Below are 19,831 nucleotides of genomic sequence, written 5' to 3'. Positions count from 1 at the left end.
AGCCTAACGGGGAACAGTGGGTTAACTGCCTTGCTCGGGGGGGCAGAATGACTGATTTTTACCTTGCCAGCTCTAGGTTTCAATCTAGCAAACTTTCTGGTTACTGGTCCGACGCTCTAACCACTAGGCTACCTGCGTCCCCGTATTACAGAAAGTGCACACGAGGGGCACAATTTTTTTAAATTTGTATTATAATGTAGGTCAAAGGGATCTTGGTCCAGGAAGGGGTTGAATGTCTCTGCTGTAACCAAGATGATGATCTTGACATCTAGCCACTTAGCAAACCAAATGCATAGCTGGAGGCCTGAGCTGGAGATAATAATAAACTCACATTTCTAATAGTTACACTTAAAAGCTGCAAAATCAAACTTTTTGGGCGATCTGACCAAATTCACATGGAAATGTGTGTTAGGGCCGTCATTCTCATTGAAAGCAAGTCTACAAAGCAGTAGATCTGCTCTATTTTTATGCTTCCTGTTCTTAAGTTCCAGTCTTTTACTTTCGGTTATATACACAAGCGTCAAATACAATATTTTTGGTTATGCAAAAGCCCTTTCAAAGCAGTTTATATGGTACAATGATAGTCTACACTACTTGCTTGCTTTGTCACAAACTGAAATTAAAAGCTTACTATTCATTTTTGTAACCAGGAAACTGAAGAGAGAAAAAAATGCTATTTCTGCATAGTGTATCATCGCTGCAAAGGGAATGTATCAGAAGGGGGTGTGACATGGAAGGGCTGCACGCTTATCCTTCTTTGCCAATAGGACCACGGAGCTGGCGGATACGTTTTTTTTTCTCCCGCAACAAGGAAGAGGCTTCATGAGTTGGGTGTACCTAGTTGGACCCACCCACTTAGCTGTGCTAACGCTTTACACGGAAGGGTGAAAGACAAGAGCTTCGATGACTATCGCAAGGCGCTGGAATTCCTGAAGAAAAACTCAGGAGGACCAGAAATAAGGGCATCGCTATATTGGCCAGTGAGTTCTATACAGGATAGTCTGTGTGTGAAACACTGTCGCAAAGAAACGGTGAAATCACAATTCGGCAAACTAATAGCTACAGTACTTAGCCATTTTAGACTGTATAGCTACAACGCTATTTTGGTCACTGGACTGTACCAAGTGTCAGTGCAGCAATACACACCAATGAGGGATGTGGGTGTGGAAACTTGTCAATCCTAAAGAGAGAAGGAAAATATATTTTATTCACATAACCATTAAATCTTATTCCAGGATAGATAACTTCCTAGTTTTACAAGAGTATGACTAAAGACGTGATAGATTGACTGACCACGCAACGGAATTATTTATAGCAGTGGAGGCTGATAAGGCTAAGAAAAGCCTTCGATGGAGGCTGATAAGGCTAAGAAAAGCCTTCGATGGAGGCTGATAAGGCTAAGAAAAGCCTCCGGTGGAGGCTGATAAGGCTAAGAAAAGCCTTCGGTGGAGGCTGATAAGGCTAAGAAAAGCCTTCGGTGGAGGCTGATAAGGCTAAGAAAAGCCTCCGGTGGAGGCTGATAAGGCTAAGAAAAGCCTCCGGTGGAGGCTGATAAGGCTAAGAAAAGCCTCCGGTGGAGGCTGATAAGGCTAAGAAAAGCCTCCGGTGGAGGCTGATAAGGCTAAGAAAAGCCTTCGGTGGAGGCTGATAAGGCTAAGAAAAGCCTCCGATGGAGGCTGATAAGGCTAAGAAAAGCCTCCGGTGGAGGCTGATAAGGCTAAGAAAAGCCTTCGGTGGAGGCTGATAAGGCTAAGAAAAGCCTTCGATGGAGGCTGATAAGGCTAAGAAAAGCCTTCGATGGAGGCTGATAAGGCTAAGAAAAGCCTCCGATGGAGGCTGATAAGGCTAAGAAAAGCCTCCGGTGGAGGCTGATAAGGCTAAGAAAAGCCTTCGGTGGAGGCTGATAAGGCTAAGAAAAGCCTTCGATGGAGGCTGAACACATCCTTATTCCAAGACCAAACAGTTCATCTTTACCCCTCGATGAAGACCTAGTTGTTTTTTCTCTCTCCCCTTTTCAAACATTACACTGATACATTGAATATGGTGTGCGGGGCTTCTAAAGCTTATGTTAGAAGCAAAATAATAGCAAACCAGTAGAAAGAAGGTAGAGAAAGAGTTGAACAACTCAAATGAAAGAGCTGGGGGGAAAAAAGAGAAATCAAGGAAAAATACCGAGTCACGATTGAAACAAGTCAGATCTGAAGTTTCAATTGCATGAGATCTAACAAAAACAAAAAAAGGTTAAATATGCTATGTTTCGGCTGAGGACAAACTTTCGAAAGTGGTGAAAATAGTCAAATTGGCTAGACAAATTGAACAAAAAGATACCAGTTTTCAAAAATGGAAGTGAGTACAAAAGATATGAACAATGTGGTGTGACTTTTACTCAATGCTTTATAAGTCTGAATGTAACTTAGACCAAGCTAAATGTATTCCCCCCAAAGATGGCACTTCCGGGGGGGTGTCGTCCCCAGATCAAATACAGGATTTGGATGCTCCTATACTAGAATCTGAGATAAGAACATCCATCACCTCAACGAAGTCTGGAAAGTCAACAGGATTAGACTGTTTCCATGTTGAGTATTATAAGTTGATTGTAAGGTGCTCTCCAAAGTACTAGCCATGAGGCTGGAGATGGATGTACCTCATTACACAGATCAGGTGGGATTTGTAAAACAAATAATAAAAAGTAGTACCGCCACAGAATCTTAAGACATTTGCTTCACCTCATGCAGCCGAGTGAAAAAGACTATACATTACCTAGATGCGGAGAAGGTATTCGATAGGGTGGAGTGGGGCTTTTTCACATACACCCTTAAAATCAAGGGCCAAAGGAATTTTTTCTCAAGTGGGTTAAGGTATTTATACCCCAATCCACGAGCAGCAGTCCTCAAACTGGCATGATCTCTTTTATTGTTTGAGGGGAACCCAGCAGGGTAGTCCTCTCACACCTCTCCTTTTTACTATTTTTTTTTGAGCCCTTGACAGCAGCAATCAGAGCTGATTCAGGAATCAAAAAGAGTGATGGGATGTGCCAGAGAGCAGGCCTCCTAATTGTCCCTAGAATTTCTAAGCAAACAGCTGGAGGCAGGGCTTTCTCCTATAGAGCGCCATTTTTATGGAACGGTCTGCCTGCCCATGTCAGAGACGCAAACTCGGTCTCAACCTTTAAATCTTTACAGAAGACTCATCTCTTCAGTGGGTCATATGATTGAGTGTAGTCTGGCCCAGGTGTGTGAAGGTGAACGGAAAGGCTCTGGAGCAACGAACCACCCTTGGTGTCTCTGCCTGGCCGGTTCCCCTCTCTCCACTGGGATTCTCTGCCTCTAACCCTTTTACAGGGGCTGAGTCACTGGCTTACTGGTGCTCTTTCATGCTGTCCCTAGGAGGGGTGCGTCACTTGACGTGATCTTTCTATCTGGGTTGGCGCCCCCCCTGGGTTGTGCCGTGGCGGAGGTTTTTTTGGGCTATACTCGGCCTTGTCTCAGGAAGATAAGTTGGTGGTTGAAGATATCCCTCTAGTGGTGTGGGGGCTGTGCTTTGGCAAAGTGGGTGGGGTTATATCCTTCCTGTTTGGCCCTGTCCGAGGGTATCATCAGATGGGGCCACAGTGTCTCCTGACCCCTCCTGTCTCAGCCTCCAGTATTTATGCTGCAGTAGTTTGTGTCGGGGGGCTAGGGTCCTTCTGTAGCTCAGTTGGTAGAGCATGGCGCTTGTAACGCCAGGGTAGTGGGTTCGATTCCCAGGACCACCCATACGTAGAATGTATGCACACATGACTGTAAGTCGCTTTGGATAAAAGCGTCTGCTAAATGGCATATATTATTATTATTATTATATTAGTTTGTGTTAGGGGGCTAGGGTCAGTTTGTTATATCTGGAGTACTTCTCCTGTCTTATCCGGTGTCCTGTGTGAATTTAAGTATGCTCTCTCTAATTCTCTCTCTCTGAGGACCTGAGCCCGAGGACCATGCCTCAGGACTACCTGGCATGACTCCTCCTTGCTGTCCCCAGTCCACCTGGCCGTGCTGCTGCTCCAGTTTCAACTGTTCTGTCTGCGGCTATGGAACCCTGACCTGTTCACCGGATGTGCTACCTGTCCCAGACCTGATGTTTTCAACTCTCTAGAGACAGGAGGAACGGTAGAGATACTCTTAATGATCGGCTATGAAAAGCCAACTGACATTTACTCCTGAGGTGCTGACTTGCTGCACTCTTGACAACTACTGTAATTATTACTATTTGACCATGCTGGTCATTTATGAACATTTGAACATCTTGGCCATGTTCTGTTATAATCTCCACCCGGCACAGCCAGAAGAGGACTAGCCGCCCCTCAGCCTGGTTCCTCTAGGTTTCTTCCTAGGTTTTGGCCTTTCTAGGGAGTTTTTCCTAGCCACCATGCTTCTACACCTGCATTGCTTGCTGTTTGGGGTTTTAGGCTGGGTTTCTGTACAGCATTTTGATATATCAGCTGATGTAAGGGCTAAATAAATACACTTGATACGGTGTTTAACGTTACATGCTCCAAGGGACAAAGGAGGAATAGCATCACCCAATGTAGAACCATACAACATATCATTTGAAGTATTCAAATTGGCAAGACCCGGTGGAAATTATGATTCCCATTTGGGATGGACTCGGATTGAGAGGTCTCACCGCCTCGTTTAAGCCTATTGAGGCCTTAAAACACAAAAACACATTTTCAGAGACAGCCAACTGAAGAGGCTAACCCAATCCTACAACATTCCCGAGAGCTATGGGTTAAATTTCATAATTTCTTTTTAGTTAACTAGGCAAGTCAGTTAAGAACAAATGCTTATTTACAATGACGGCCTACCAAGGAACAGTGGATTAACTGCCTTGTTCAGGGGCAGAACGACAGATTTTTACCTTGTCAGCTCAGGGATTCAATCCAGTAACCTTTCAGTTACTGGCCCAAGGCTCTAACCACTAGGCCAACTGCCGCCCCAGACGCTTGGAATTTCCCAGTATAAACAAAAATATTCTTCCATATGGCACAACCCATCAGTTTACATAGGAAAATATTAACTTATCTGGGAGGTATGGCTTAGATAATGCCTGCATGCACCAGGGGTACGTACGCACAATGCTGGTGAGGGTACGCCAAATAAAAATGTGATTCACATTTCCAAATAGTACATTTATACTTCCCAACAGGGCTATATATTTGAAATAGCACCGGCAAATAATTAAAATCCAATCACATGAACCATTATTCTTTGCAGGTAAACATTTGAAAAATAAGCCACAGGAGTTTGAGCGAGAATAAAGACTTTCAAGTAGTAAGACATGTATAAAAGCAACAGATACCATTAATAAGGTGCTACAAGGGTCTTATACGGTGAGCTACCGAGTGGCTAGGACAGGCAAGCCCCATACTATTGTAGAGGACTTAATTCTTCCTGCTGCTGCAGACATGGCTAGGACAATGCTGGGGGTGGAAAGCCCCCCCCCCAAAAAAAACTATACAGACAATTTCTTCAAACAACACTGTTTCACGACGCATCAGTGACATGGCAGAAGACGTTTTGAAACAATTACTGCTTCACATTCAAGCCAGTGAAATTCTATGAGTTACAGCTGGATGAGTCAGATGTGGCGGGCCTGGCACAGCTCCTGGTATATGTTCATTATGTTTATGGGGGGGGACAGCTTTGTGACATCAAATGGACTTGTGGTCAAGATGGGTTGGTATCTGTACTGGAGGCGCAAAAGCCATGACTGGGAGACATAGTGAAGCGGTAACGCGCGTGAAAGCAGTTGCTCCCGATGCCACTTGGGTACACTGCAGCATCCACCAAGAGGCTCTTGCTGCCAAGGGAATGCCTGACAGCTTGAAATACGCCTTGGACACTACAGTGGAAAATGGTTAACTTTGTTAAAGCAAGGCCCCAGAACTCTTATGTATTTTCAAATGATTATGCAAATGATATGGCAGCGACCATGTAACGCTTTTACAACATACAGAAGTACGCTGGCAGAGTATTGTCCCGTTTTTTTTTTAATTGAGAGACTAGCTTAAAGTTCTCTTTAATGACCATAATTTTCACTTGTCTGACAAGTTTCTAACATGACTAGCCTATCTGGGTGATGGTTTTTTTCCTATTCTGAATCTAGGATTACAGGGACTCTCCACAACTGTATTCAATGTGCGGGACAAAATTGAGGCTGTGATTAAGAAGCTGGAGCTCATTTTTTTGTCTGCATTAACAAGGACAACACACAGGTCTTTCCATCATTGTATGATTTTGTGTGTGCAAATTAACTCAAGCTTACGGACTAAGTCAAATGTGATATAGAAAAGCACCGTAGTGAGCAATTACACAGGTACTTTCTCGAAACGGACAACAAACTGGATTTGTTCTCCCTTTCATGCCCTGCCTCCAGTCCTCTTACCGATCTCTGAACAAGAGAGCCTCATCGAAGTTGCAACAAGCGATTCTATTCAAATGGAATTTAAATCAGAAGCCACTGCCAGATTTTTGGATTGGGCTGCGCTCAGAGTTTCTTGCCTTGGTAAATCACGCTGTTAAGACACTTTGAAACCACGTACCTATGCGAGAGAGGATTCTCGGCCATCACTAGCATGAAAACAAAACAGGCACAGACTGTGTGGAAAATTATTTAACCTGTTCAGGATACCACGGTTTACTGCCCCTTCTGGAGGATTTGGGTACCCATATAAAACAGGATACATTTTTTTCAAAAGTTGCTAATATTTGCATATAAAAAATATTATCGAATAGAAAACTCTAACAATTCTAAATCCGTTTAAATTTTGTCTCTATGTAAAACAGAAGTGTCAGGGCATTCTCCCAAAATCTCTCTTGTAATGGAAAAAGTTGCCTCTGCTTTGACGTCATATTTAACGCACTTCCCAAAAGGCTACCGCTCTGGGAACAGTTTCTACGTGTTCAGCGTGAAGGCTGCCTTCTATGTGGCTTGTCAGTGTGTGAATCGCGCGCTCACGAGACGTTGAGCGTGCCGAAAGGTCTCGGTCACGCCAAAAAAAGTGCCCTGAAAGCGCGCTCTGTACATTTTCTCTCTTTCCCTCAGGATCGATTAAAAGACGTGTGTTTCGCTTAGTCCTCACAATTGCTGTAGACCTTTATAAAAGATAATCTCTAATACAACCAAACATTGCAGAATTATAGTGCTTATATCCTATCAGGACCTGAAGAAATATCACAGTCAGCTACAGTATTTTATAAAAAGAGTCATGCACATCATGGGAACTGAGAATTTAAGGTTGATTTGACAGATGGATCTTAAATTTACAATATCAAACAAGATAATATAAATCATAAGACCGTTACGTTTATTCTTCAGTATATCAAATGTATGGGAAAAAATATGTGTTTCCAATGTAGGGTGGTGTACATTTATACATTAGATTGTTCAGCTACTACTGGACCTCAGATAAAATGGGTGGTTTGTTGCTAAATACTTCATGCTGGAAATGCAAGGGGTGAAGTAAGTACCTTTCTACATGCTATATGGGGATGTCCCATGGTGCTTGCCTTCTGGAAGGAGGTTCTTAAAAAGCTTGAAGAATGGGTGGCACAGCCTATCCCAAAGTCCCCACAGCTGTGCTTATTAGGGCATTCATCTATTATAACAACCACGCATGAGCAAAATAAGAGTTTGGTCTCGCCTCAGCGGGTTTTCTTACTGCGGCTAGACTTGTACTACATAACTGGAAGAGAGCGGATTGGCTTTAAATGGCGGAGACTGCATCTTATGAATCAATGATAGCGAAATGTTGTATGATATGGAAACACTTTCTGAATTATATATAAGGGACCGGACGTGCGGGTGAGAAGCTAGGGGCTTAAGTTAGAACAGATGTGTAATGGGCGTTTTATTTTATGTATCAGTATCATTAGTTTGCCATTTAATATTCCACTGATATATGGTTGAAAGGTGCTGTATTGTTAGGTGTAATGTCACAGTGTAATGTAATTTAGTTGTTTTATTTTTTTATTTTTGATAATAATAATAATAATAATAATAACTACAGGCTTCCACGTCGCAGTCTTGTCTAATTGCGAGGCGAAACGGCTCAACTCAGGCACTCTTTTAGAAGGTGATAGTCTTTAAAAATGGAAAATAATCTCTCCCTCTCACCAGAGGGAAAGACTATGTTCTCACATAATGCACAAGTGTAAAGAGGGTTGTTATTTAACCCCTAATAATACATTAGAACCGAATGCTGTATTTTAAGTAATAGACAAGTGTGTGCACAAACAGCTTGCAGAGCCTGGCTCAGAGGTATTTGCCGTCAACACTTGACAATGAATGGCGTTGGCACCTTGTCTTTCTGTCTGTGTTTCAGTCCTCTTTGGCCTCTAAGGCCTGGGCTATAGTAAAGGTATTTATGCTGGTATAGAAAGGGCTTCATTAGAGACATTTTAAATTGATTATTTGCTCTGCGGGTGTCTGGGTGCAGTGTGTGTGTGTTCACTCTGTGCCAGGCTCCCCCTTACCTTTGCTCTGGGGGGGTGTGGCGGTGCGGTCTCGGAGGATGTTGATCTGGTGCACGGCGCCGTAGGGCTCAAACAGCTCCTTGAGCTCGGTTTCTGTCCAGGAGCGAGGTATCTGGCCAACGAACATCTTGATGGAGTCATGGTCAGGTGTTTCCAGGTTCTCAATGGAACCGTTCATCTTGCTGCCGTTGCTGTGGGGGAGAGGTGAGGGATTATTAGACTGTACCAGAACCTGAAACATACTGTTGGGTCCACCAGGCTGGTACAGTTGCTGGTGAAGCAGTTAAGTTGTCCTGCAGTGTTAGCAGAACAATTGCTCCCTAGCGATAGTTTGTCACATCTGTACCACGTTTATTTTAAATTTAACCTGTTGTGACTCTAGAGGCAGAATTTTCATTTTTGAGAAAAAAAACATTCCCGTTTTAAACGGGATATTTTGTCAGGACATGATGCTAGAATATGCATATAATTGACAGCTTTGGATAGAGTGTTTTCTAACGTTTCCAAAACTGTAAAGATATTGTCTGTGAATATAACAGAACTGATGTTGCAGGCGAAAGCCTGAGAAAAATCCAATCCAGAAGTGACCCATATTTTGTAAGCGCTGCGTGCCAATGAGTGACCGATTTCTCAGCCAAACGTGAAGAACAAACGGAGCTATTTTGCCTACAAAAAATAATATTTTGGGGAAAAAATTTACTTTGGCTATCTACCCGGGAGTCTCCTGAGTGAAAACATCCGAAGTTCAACGGTAAACGATTTAATTTGATTGCTTTTCTGATTTGTGACAAGGTTGCCTGCTGCTAGCAAGGCATAATGCTATGCTAGGCTATCGATAAACTTACGCAAATGCTTGTTTAGCTTTGGCTGTAAAGCATATTTTGAAAATCTGAGATGACAGGGTGATTAACAAAAGGCTAAGTAAGCTGTGTTCCAATATATTTCACTTGTGATTTTCATGAATAGGAATATTTATGTCCGTTGCGTTATGCTAATGACAACTGTCCCGCTCACGGGATGGGGTGTCACTAGAGGTTAACATACATTTTAGAGCACATAACTAACAAGTCTGGCTGACAGAAAATAAAAGAGCAGACACTGATGAAAAATAATCACACATCCTCTCCAAAATGACTGGACAAGACCCATCGTTAATCATTGAATGTATGCTAAACGTGTTAGTGTTTCTTGACAGGTCCCATTTTTCAGTCATTGGCCAATGACCGAGGTAGCCTAACTATTGGCCCCTCCCACCACTTGGAGTTCATAACAACCCCCCCCAACGCAAGGCAGCTCGACTGGCCCTGAGAGGAGATCAGCATTCTCAGGGTGATTAAGTTAAGGCTAGACTTGGGACTGATTAAGCTCAGTACTCTACACAGCACAGGAGCATACCTCACAGACCCCCAACTAGTACTTAGAGACCACGTCGTGAGCGTACCAGTATCACACAGTCCACTACAACACAGCAGAAGCCTCTCTCAGCACATGCCTCCACTGAGCTAGACTGGGAAGCTGGGGGGGGCAGCATCTCACAATCTCTAACCATAGCCTTCCTGACTCAGTCAGGCTGGAAGAGGGCCAGGACTCCTGTCCTACATTTAGCTGGGAGGGAAGGGAGTTCATTGTGATTATGGCCCTACAGCAGGGTTCCCCAACTGGAGGCACATGGCAACAAAAAAAAATACCAAAAAAATGGAAATCACCTCAAAGCGATTTACTTAAAGAAATCTGTTCAAGTACTCTCACGAGACAGTTATCGTACACAAGATGGAAGCTAGATTTGAAATTACTGTTTTAGTCTTTCTAGGCTTATTGCGGTCAAATTTGCAGCCCCCTCCCTGCTGACCATCCAGTTCAGAAAAACAATGAAAAATAAAATAAAAATGATCGGCCCGTGGCTGAATCTAGTTGATCCCTGCCCTACAGTCTCCTAGGTACAGGTAATGCCAACGAGAAGTTATCGTTTACTCACAGCAGAGCACACGTGAGCTTGAAGAAAACGTGTGTGTGTGTGTGTGTGTGTGTGTGTGTGTGTGTGTGTGTGTGTGTGTGTGTGTGTGTACACACACAGCCAGATGAGCAGAGGGACTCCTAGTGGATAGCAAGCTGGCGACACACACCGATTAATTCTAATGGGATAGTAAGCAGAGGGCCCGAGGAAAACAAACAGGGTTAAGATGACTAGGCTAAATTTAAAATGATAGAGGGTAAGTATAAAGACCTTTGGACACGAGCCATCCATCTCTTACACACAGAGCCCAAACGCTCGGCCGACACACCAAGGGACGACCTAAACGACATGCTTACTGACAAGTCCCTTAGCGACTCTTCCTTTGGAAATCCAACTCTTAGAAAACACCCAAATCCAATACTTGTTAACTAAATCACACTCATTTTAGGGTGGAAAAATAGAGACACAAACCATCCTACTGGAGTCAACTCATCCAAACAGCTACACACAGCTATAAAAATGTAATATATATATATATATATTTTTTTTTAAACACACGACTGGAATTGGAAGCATAAGAAGACGCTTTACAGTCCACAAAGCCATGGGGCGACTTCACTACACCCGCCACCCATCCCGACAGCTAGCTACACAGAATCCTCTAAGCAGGAAGGCCCCAGCACAGTAGGGTCAGTCAGCACAAATTGAAAGATAGCAGGCCGAAACACAGGAAGGACTGAACTTGTCAACAAAAAAAAAAAATCCTTTTGTATTTCCATACATAATGTTTTACCCTCTAAAAACAGAGTTCATTAAGGAGAAGGACTGTTGCCTGTAAACCATCACCATGTCACTCCTCAGGCATTGGTTGGGTTGGCTATGGAACAGGGAGTAACCTACTAGCGTTCCATAGACATAGAATTCTTAGAATGGACATCCCCTATTCCAAGTCAAATTACTGTGATGGCAGGTTCCATTCTACAAATTATTTTTCTATGCCATCCCCAGCACAGCAGCAGGGGAAACAAGCGCATATTGTTCAGATGCTGGAGAGAACACTTCACAGCTACCCTCTACGATAACAATGGGCCTTTAGTCGAGTCAGAAGGACGCTTTGTAATCCTCCCACTTAACGCTACGTCTAACTAAACCAGCGGGCATTGTGTCGTGTGACACCATTATCTAGTAACCAGACAGCTTGACGCCATTTTACCGAGTGACTTGCCTTCTGAACTCATACATGTACAGTGCATTAGGAAAGACCCTTCGCCATGGTTACGTTACTGCTTTATTCTAAAATGGATAAAACAATTCTCAGCAATCTACACACAATACCCCATAATGACAAAGCAAAAACAGGTTGACATTTTTGATAATGTATATAAAATTTAAAAAATTAATGACATACATCTTATATACATATAGTAACAGTGAAACGTTGACCCCTGATTCCAGGGTTTCTTTATTTTTTACAATGTTCTACATTGTAGAATAGTGAAGACATATATGGAATCCTGTAGTAACCTGACCTCAAACCAATTTTTTATTTAACTAGACAAGTCAGTTAGATTTCCATTGGGATTTAAGTCTGTGCTTTGGCTGGGTCACTCAAAAGAACGTCAGATTCTAATTCTTTATAGCCATTCCCAGGTTGCTTTGACTGTATTCTGGGGGTCATTGTCCCGCTGCAATGTAAATGTTCACCCTCATTCTAAGGTCGTTTGTGCTCTGCAGCAGGTTCTCATCAAGGATCTGCCTATATTTGCCTTATGGTATAGTTTCTGCTTTGACGGTCGACTGTGGGGACCTTTTATATAGACAGACAGAGGTGCGTTTCTAAATCATGTTCAAACTATCGAATTGGCAACAGGTGGACACCAATCACATTGTATTGACATCAAGGATAATCAAAGGGAAATTGGATGCACCCGAGCACAATTTGGAGTGTCATAGCAGATAGTTGTGAATGCTTATGTCAATTAGATCTGCATTTAATTTCATATATTTGCTCAAATTTATATAAAAAAAATTAATACATTTAAAAAAAAGTTAACCCTTTATCATTATGGGGTATTGTGTGTAGATGGGTAAGAAGAAGAGAAAAAAATACATATGATCCATTTTGATATCAGGCTAATAAAACCTGAAATAAATCAAGCAGTATGAATACTTGAGGCACTGTAAATGCTAAGTGATTTTTAAAAACATGGGGCTGTCCCCCATTCTGATTGTTTAATACTGTTCAATTCAAACTGCAACAAAAAAAATAATTCCTTGGAGTAAACTTAGTGATTAGTCACTTGAGGGCGCTCTCCAAGTAAGGGGGGGTATCAATTTTTTTTTTTTTTTTTAACAGAAGTCTCCAAAGTATCCAATAAGAAGAAAAAAAACACATGCCCTTTTAAGTTGCAACGCGTTTCGCTACATATGTTGTACCCCAATGATTACGACCCAGACCAGGGAAAGACTTGAGGCCTGGCGGCCCTATGATGTGGCAGGTGACCTGTCCCAAAGACACCCGGGAGCAGCTGACGCCTGGGCTCCAGAGGACTCCAAGGCCCAAGTCTGAAATTAGCATACCTGCTGTTGCGCTTCCCATAAAATAACATGATTTACCGGGACCATATGCCCGGCCGTTTGCTGGGGTCTGACCGCAGAAGCATGTCAGTTCCACTGCTGCTTTACCTTTCCTAGTAGCTCCCATTATAGCGAGACTGTCACGGAGGCAGCACCAGTCACCAATATAAGGCTATATACCCTAGACTACATGTCAACCATCTTCTCAGAAAGGTGTCACCTGGCGTCGTTGGGTTCTGTATGAATCCTAAATTAAAATGGAGCGTTAACACCAACCAGTTTAACTTGGAATACAAGCCTAAGGCTTTTCCTTGGCTTGGTTGGGATTGTTTGATCACTCGACTACCTTAATTTCAAAGAATTCTTTAAAATAAATTAAGTTTTAAAATTCATAGGTCCATCCACACCCGGTGATATCATGCAGCGTTGCTTCATGTTTTGGTTCAATTCATAGTTGTGGTAAAGTGAGTTTGCATAAATAGCCATGTTAACAAGAGGCTCTCCTTCGTTGGGTTATAACTGATGCTCCCTTCCCTCAGGAGTCACTTGGCAGTAGGAGACGACCTCGGACTGGTTAGATCACACAAGCAGAGCATGATGCACCACTTCTCACTCCAGCAAGGCACATGACAAGCGACACAGAAATAGCAGCAGTTGGTTTCTGTGTGTGTGTGTGTGTGTGTGTGTGTGTGTTAGCCCCAGCACTACAAGGCTGTAAACCACAACGATTACATTAAACAACGACACACAGGAAGGGCAGCATGCACCTCGAGTCACTACAGCAAGGCACAACACACACATTCTTCAGTCTGATATCTCGTCTGAATTCCATACAAGGTGCTGCAGACTGCTGAAAGGACTGTTGTCCTGGTCTATAATCAGTACATCGGTGCTCCGACGAGGGCCCCATTAAAGACGTTTTCCTCCCAGCATTAACTCCAATTCTGCCTCAACATGGCCTCATTTTCATTGTTGCATTTCCCCTGATGAAGAATGATGTGCCCAATCAGACTGTGACTAGATTGGGCCCCATGTTAACAGGCTGTGACTAGAGCCCCATGTTAAAAAACTGTGACTGGAGCCCCATGTTAAAAAACTGTGACTGGAGCCCCATGTTAAAAAACAAGCAGTCAGGGCCTGATGACAAGACCTACCCCCATTAGCTTCTTAACCGGAGTGTCCCTGGTGACCGTGGTTATGGAATGAAATGAATAAGTGAGTGTCCCTGGGTGACTGTGATTAAGGCCGGAGGAGGGGATGCGAATTAGAGTTGCGTCAGGGTGTGAATGGGTGCATGATTTTTAAAAATGGACACTCAAAAATGTCTCGAGAATAAGGATTCAAAGTAAAGCGGGTGTGGGTGAATGCTCTAGAATTTAATAGGAATCTGGCTGAGGATGATCCAAATCAACTGTGGTCTGGTCACACCTTTTCCAGCTGTGCTAGCATGCAAACACCAGCATCAGGCCAAGAGAAGCTTGTTAGCAGGAGCAGCAACAGCAGGGTCAGAGCCTAGATCCAAACTGAATTATGGGATCCAGGCTAGCACCGATGGGTCCTCAGGGGAGAAACTAGCAGCATATTAGAGACCGAAATACACTGAAGTTAGACCCAGGGAAAACAGGGGTTCCTAGTCTGATGCTTAGAAAAGCACTCAATATTAAAAAAAAAAACAGTTAAATAAGATACTGTAGCTGTTAAGACCAGGGTAAACTGACGTTTGATGCCGTCCTTTAATAGCATGCTTTAAAAAAGGAAAAAGAACCCTACTCAGGGCCAGTTATTTTTATGCACAGTTAGTGATGCATTTTTTTTTTTTACCAATACCTGACATTTTCCTTGCCGGGGAAAGAAAAAAAAAACTATACCGACACTTCATTTTAGCAGCCTTTTAAGCATTCTAGTATAGTTAACACACACACACACACACACACACACACACACACACACACACAGCATCTCAAGGCAAGAGGTGTCACTGAAGTCCCTGGTTCAATACCAGGCTGCATCACATTAGGGCAGTTCCTGGGAGTCCCATAGGGCGGCACATAATTGGCCTTGCATCGTCCAGTCCGTCTTTGTAAACAAGAATATTCTTAACAGACTTGCCTAATTAAATAAATGTCACACACACCAAAAAGTTATTGTTGCCATTTACACATGTCCCCATAATTTGCAAATAAATTCATTTAAAAATCCTACAATGTGAATTTCTGGATTTTTCCCCCTCATTTTGTCTGTCATAGTTGAAGTGTACTACCTATGATGGAAATTACAGGCCTCTCATCTTTTTAAGTGGGAGAACTTGCACAATTGGTGGCTGACTAAATACTTTTTTTGCCCCACTGTAGGTACCAAGCTAAAGCTAGCTACCCCAGAAGTTGCAAATAATGCTTCATTACCAACGCGGTATCGTAAACACATCGTTCGTGGCCAGTGTTTGCTGACTTTTTCGTACAGCTTTGACAGTGCTACTATCTTTGACACACAAAGACCCCAAACTTTGCTCCATAGTATGCATGTTGTGAAGCTAATAGCAGTGACGCTGTTACTGTGTAACTCCGGTAGGGCAATATCCGAAAAATAGCGAACTTGGTAGTGTGTACCAGTGCTCGGCCAGTCGGCGAAAGCCAACATCACCCACGACGGAGAACGGTTGATTGTCAAGGGCAACAAATTCTATTATTTTGGCTTTAATTGATTTCCCCTTTAAGATAATTTCAGCGAGACAACTCTTTCAAATGACTGCCCGACTTGACTGCTCAATCTACACAGCAGACATTGTGGACTAGGTTCGGAATTTTTACACCTTTATTTTACTAGGCAAGTCAGTTAAGAACCAATTCTTATTTTCAATGACGGCCTAGGAACAGTGGGTTAACTGCCTGTTCAGGGGCAGAACGACAGATTTTGTACCTTGTCAGCTCGGGGATTTGAACTTGCAACCTTTTGGTTACTAGTCCAATGCTCTAACCACTAGGCTACCCTGCCGCCCCAGGAATGCAGTGTGGCGCAAAATTTTATGTGGCGTCATCACGTCCTGTACCTACGTAATAGGTAATTTTGATATCCTGGTTTTTCGCGCCGGCATTAAACTAGACATCAGGACGATACAGTTGGCATTTTTGGTTAATATCGCCAGACTCCGATATGTTCACCGATATATCATGCATCCCTAACAGTTATGCGCTCCTTCCAGCTCTTCTTGAAACTGTCACCAGCTAGCTAGCAGCTTTCTGCTCCACTTGGGCCACTGTCCAAGAGGGAGAGGTCAACCTGCCTACACACTCCACTGGTTCCCGAAACCTATCCAACACAAATGCCTGAAATAGTGAGCTGTAAAAAATGTTTGTTTTTTTTAAACAAGAGAAAAATAAAGACAAACAGGAAGGGAATGGACTACCTGGGCTTGTCCAATAAGGAAATCTTATTGTCACTTTCCACTGGAAAACATTTTTCATTGTGTGCACCCAATCATAAACAACTTTGGCCTTGCAGCCGATTCCACTCAACTTTGACAACTCATCCCATGTGCAGTGTACCATGAGTCTATAGTCACCTGGTAGATCAAGTTCATGCCATTGCAATCTTCAAGATTTTATTAGCAAGGCTTAGCTTCCTATATCATAACGTGCCACGTGTGTGTGTGTATGTGTGTATGTGTGTATGTGTGTGTGTGTGTGTGCACCATATGGGATGTTCCAACTTCCATACAAACGGGATTTTTTTTATTTACTTTGGCACGGGTCGAATCCAAGACACCTTCCTGTCTCAATGTTTTCCATTTCCAAATCTAACACGGAGCATGTAATGTGAAAGTAGGCTCTATTTCCTGTCCCCGTGCTCTATAGAGTACCAGCTAGGGCCAGGACGACACCACCAACGCCATATTTCTCCGGACAAAAATGTAAAATTAAGCATACAAAACTCAGGAGAGCGGTTTGAAGTTGATGTAGGCCACAGCATATGCAGTTTGATCTAGATCTACATCTTCAGCCAAACTGGTTTTGGACTAGAGTAGACAACTTTTTTATTTTTAAAATTTAACCGTGATACGGGGTGCATATCCAACATCACACCAACAGCAGAACAGGTGACAAGCCAGAATGGAGTCCTCTCAGCCGTCAACATCTGTCTGCACGGCTCCCTTTCTCCCTCTTGCACACACACACACTATGAGAACAGCTGGCCACCACCGTCAGCCCCAGGACTCCATGCCAAGGGGCCACACTTTGACAAGATCAACAGACAGCCAGCTCAAAAAAATTGTCACATGCTTTGTAAACAGGTGTAGACTAAGAGTAAAATGCTTACGTACAGGCCCTTCCCAACAATGAAGAGAAAGAATAGAAATAAAGTAATAAATACAATGAGTGAAGATAATGTGGCTACATACAGTACCAGTCAAAAGTAGCTACCTACTCATTCAAGGGTTTCTTTATTTTTACGTTGTAGAGTAAGTGAAGACATCAAAACTATAAACTATCACAGAATCATATAGTAACCAATTGTTAAACAAATCAAAATACATTTTATTGTTCAGAGTAGCCACCCTTTGCCCTGACAGGTTTGCACACACTTGGCATTCTGTCAACCAGCTTCATGAGGTAGTCACCTGGAATTAGAGGTCGACCGATTATGATTTTTTTCAACGGAGATAGCGATTGGAGAACCAAAAACAAATACCGATTATATAAAGTTTGGAATAATGACTATTACAACACTGAATGAATACTTAATAAAATATAGAAATAAAATCTATTCGGTCTCAAATAAATAAAGAAACATGCTTAATTTGGTTGAAATGCAAAATGCATTTATGGCTTATGGCTTATGAGCCTGCTGCTGCCTACCACCGCTCAGTCAGACTGCTCTATCAAATCATACACTTAACTATAATAAATTCAGAAATCCAAGCCGTTGGCCATTAATATGGTCAAATCCGTGAAAAAAATGTTTCTTCTTTCAGTGAAATACAGAACCGTTCTGTATTGTAATCAAACGGGTGGCAACCCTAAGTCTAAATATTGCTGTTACGACCTTCAATGTGGTCATAATTATGTAAAATTCTGGCAAATTAGTTCGCAACGAGCCAGGCAGCCCAAACTGCTGCATTATACCCCGACTCCGTGTGCAATGAACGCAAGAGAAGTGACACAATTTCCTTAAATAATATTGCCTGCTAACAAGAATCTTTTAACTAAATATGCAGGTTTAAAAATATATACTTTGTGTTTTGATTTTAAGAAAAGCATTGTTTGTTTATGGTTAGGTACATTCGTGCAACGACAGTTTTTTTCGTGAATGTGCTTTGGTTAAAACATCACCCGTTTGGCAAAGTAAGCTGTAATTCGATGATAAATTAACCTCTTGAAACTCTGGGGGCAGTATTTCATTTTTGGATGAAAAACGTTCCAGTTTTAAACCAGGTATTTTGTCACGAAAAGATGCTCGACTATCCATATAATTGACAGCTTTGGAAAGAAAACACTGATGTTTCCAAAACTGTAAAGATATTATCTGTGAGTGCCACAGAACTGATGCTACAGGTCGAAACCAAGATGAAATTTCAAACAGGAAATGCCCCAGATTTTGGAGGCGCTGTGTTCCAATGTCTCCTTATATGGCTGTGAATGCGCAAGGAATGAGCCTACACTTTCTGTCTTTTCCCCAAGGTGTCTGCAGCATTGTGACGTATTTGTAGGCATATCATTGGAAGATTTCTGTAAATTGATGTGTCTCTGCAAAATCACTGGATGTTTTGGAAGCAAAACATTACTGAACGTAACACGCCAATGTAACCTGAGATTTTTGGATATAAATATGAACTTTATCAAACAAAACATACATGTATTGTGTAACATGAAGTCCTGCCTCCCGGGTGGCGCAGTGGTTAAGGGCGCTGTACTGCAGCGCCAGCTGTGCCACCAGAGTCCCTGGGTTTGCGCCCAGGCTCTGTTGTAACCGGCCGTGATGTCCGTGGGGCGACGCACAATTGGCCGAGCGCCGTCCGGGTTAGGGAGGGCGTGGTTGGTATGGATGTCCTTGTCTCATCGCGCACCAGCGACTCCTGTGGCGGGCCGGACGCAGTGCGCGCTAACCAAGGTTGCCAGGTGCACGGTGTTTCCTCCGACACATTAGTGCGGCTGGCTTCCGGGTTGGATGGCGTTGTGTTAATTAAGAAGCGGTGCGGCTTGGTTGGGTTGTGTATCGGAGGACGCATGACATTCAACCTTCGTCTCTCCCAAGCCCGTACGGGAGTTGTAGCGATGAGACAAGATAGTAGCTACTAAAACAATTGGATACCACGAAACTGGGGAGAAATGGGGGTAAAATTCAAAAAACAAAATGAAATATTTTTTTTAAAGTATTTCTGGCTGTAAAAACAGCCTTTGGTGGAGAAAAACACATTCTGATTGGCTGGGCCTGGACCCCCTTGGGTGGGCGCGCCTAATTGAGCCATAGATTATGGTTCAATTAATTTCAAATCGGCCGATTTCCTTAGAAATTGTTAAGTTTATATTTGTGTTGGTATAAGAAACTGTTCAGGTTCTGTTGGTTCCAGACTTGTTAAACAGGTACTGCTTGCCGTGTGGTAACAGAGAGAGAACAGTCTGACTTTGTTGGCTGGAACTTAGGGCAGTTTTTGACCACTCTACAGGTAGAAATTTTACCATGTGTATTTTTCCATTATTAGGACAGATGTTTTAAAGAAATCAACTATATGTAGGCTACTGGGCTTGTCTGACACTAAGCACAGTGTGACAGATAACTCAAGAGGGAGCTAGAG

The 19,831-nt window shown here is 42.8% G+C and overlaps 1 protein-coding gene across 8 annotated transcripts in view; it reads right to left on the bottom strand.

Annotated features, from left to right (window-relative positions):
• LOC118396070 (CUGBP Elav-like family member 2) overlaps positions 1 to 19,831 on the bottom strand; it is a 57,358-nt gene that overhangs the window by 23,987 nt on the left and 13,540 nt on the right. For all 8 annotated transcript variants that reach the window (XM_052466496.1, XM_052466492.1, XM_052466497.1 and 5 more), the window contains exon 2: positions 8,511 to 8,701. In XM_052466496.1, the coding sequence (XP_052322456.1) occupies positions 8,511 to 8,701 (191 nt within the window). The remainder of the gene's footprint in view (positions 1 to 8,510; positions 8,702 to 19,831) is intronic.

This window comes from Oncorhynchus keta, chromosome 17 (genome assembly GCF_023373465.1).
Source record: "Oncorhynchus keta strain PuntledgeMale-10-30-2019 chromosome 17, Oket_V2, whole genome shotgun sequence".
Classification (NCBI taxonomy): domain Eukaryota; kingdom Metazoa; phylum Chordata; class Actinopteri; order Salmoniformes; family Salmonidae; genus Oncorhynchus; species Oncorhynchus keta.
Note: the sequence above shows the minus strand (reverse complement) of the source record. Positions and strands in the feature narration are given on the sequence as shown.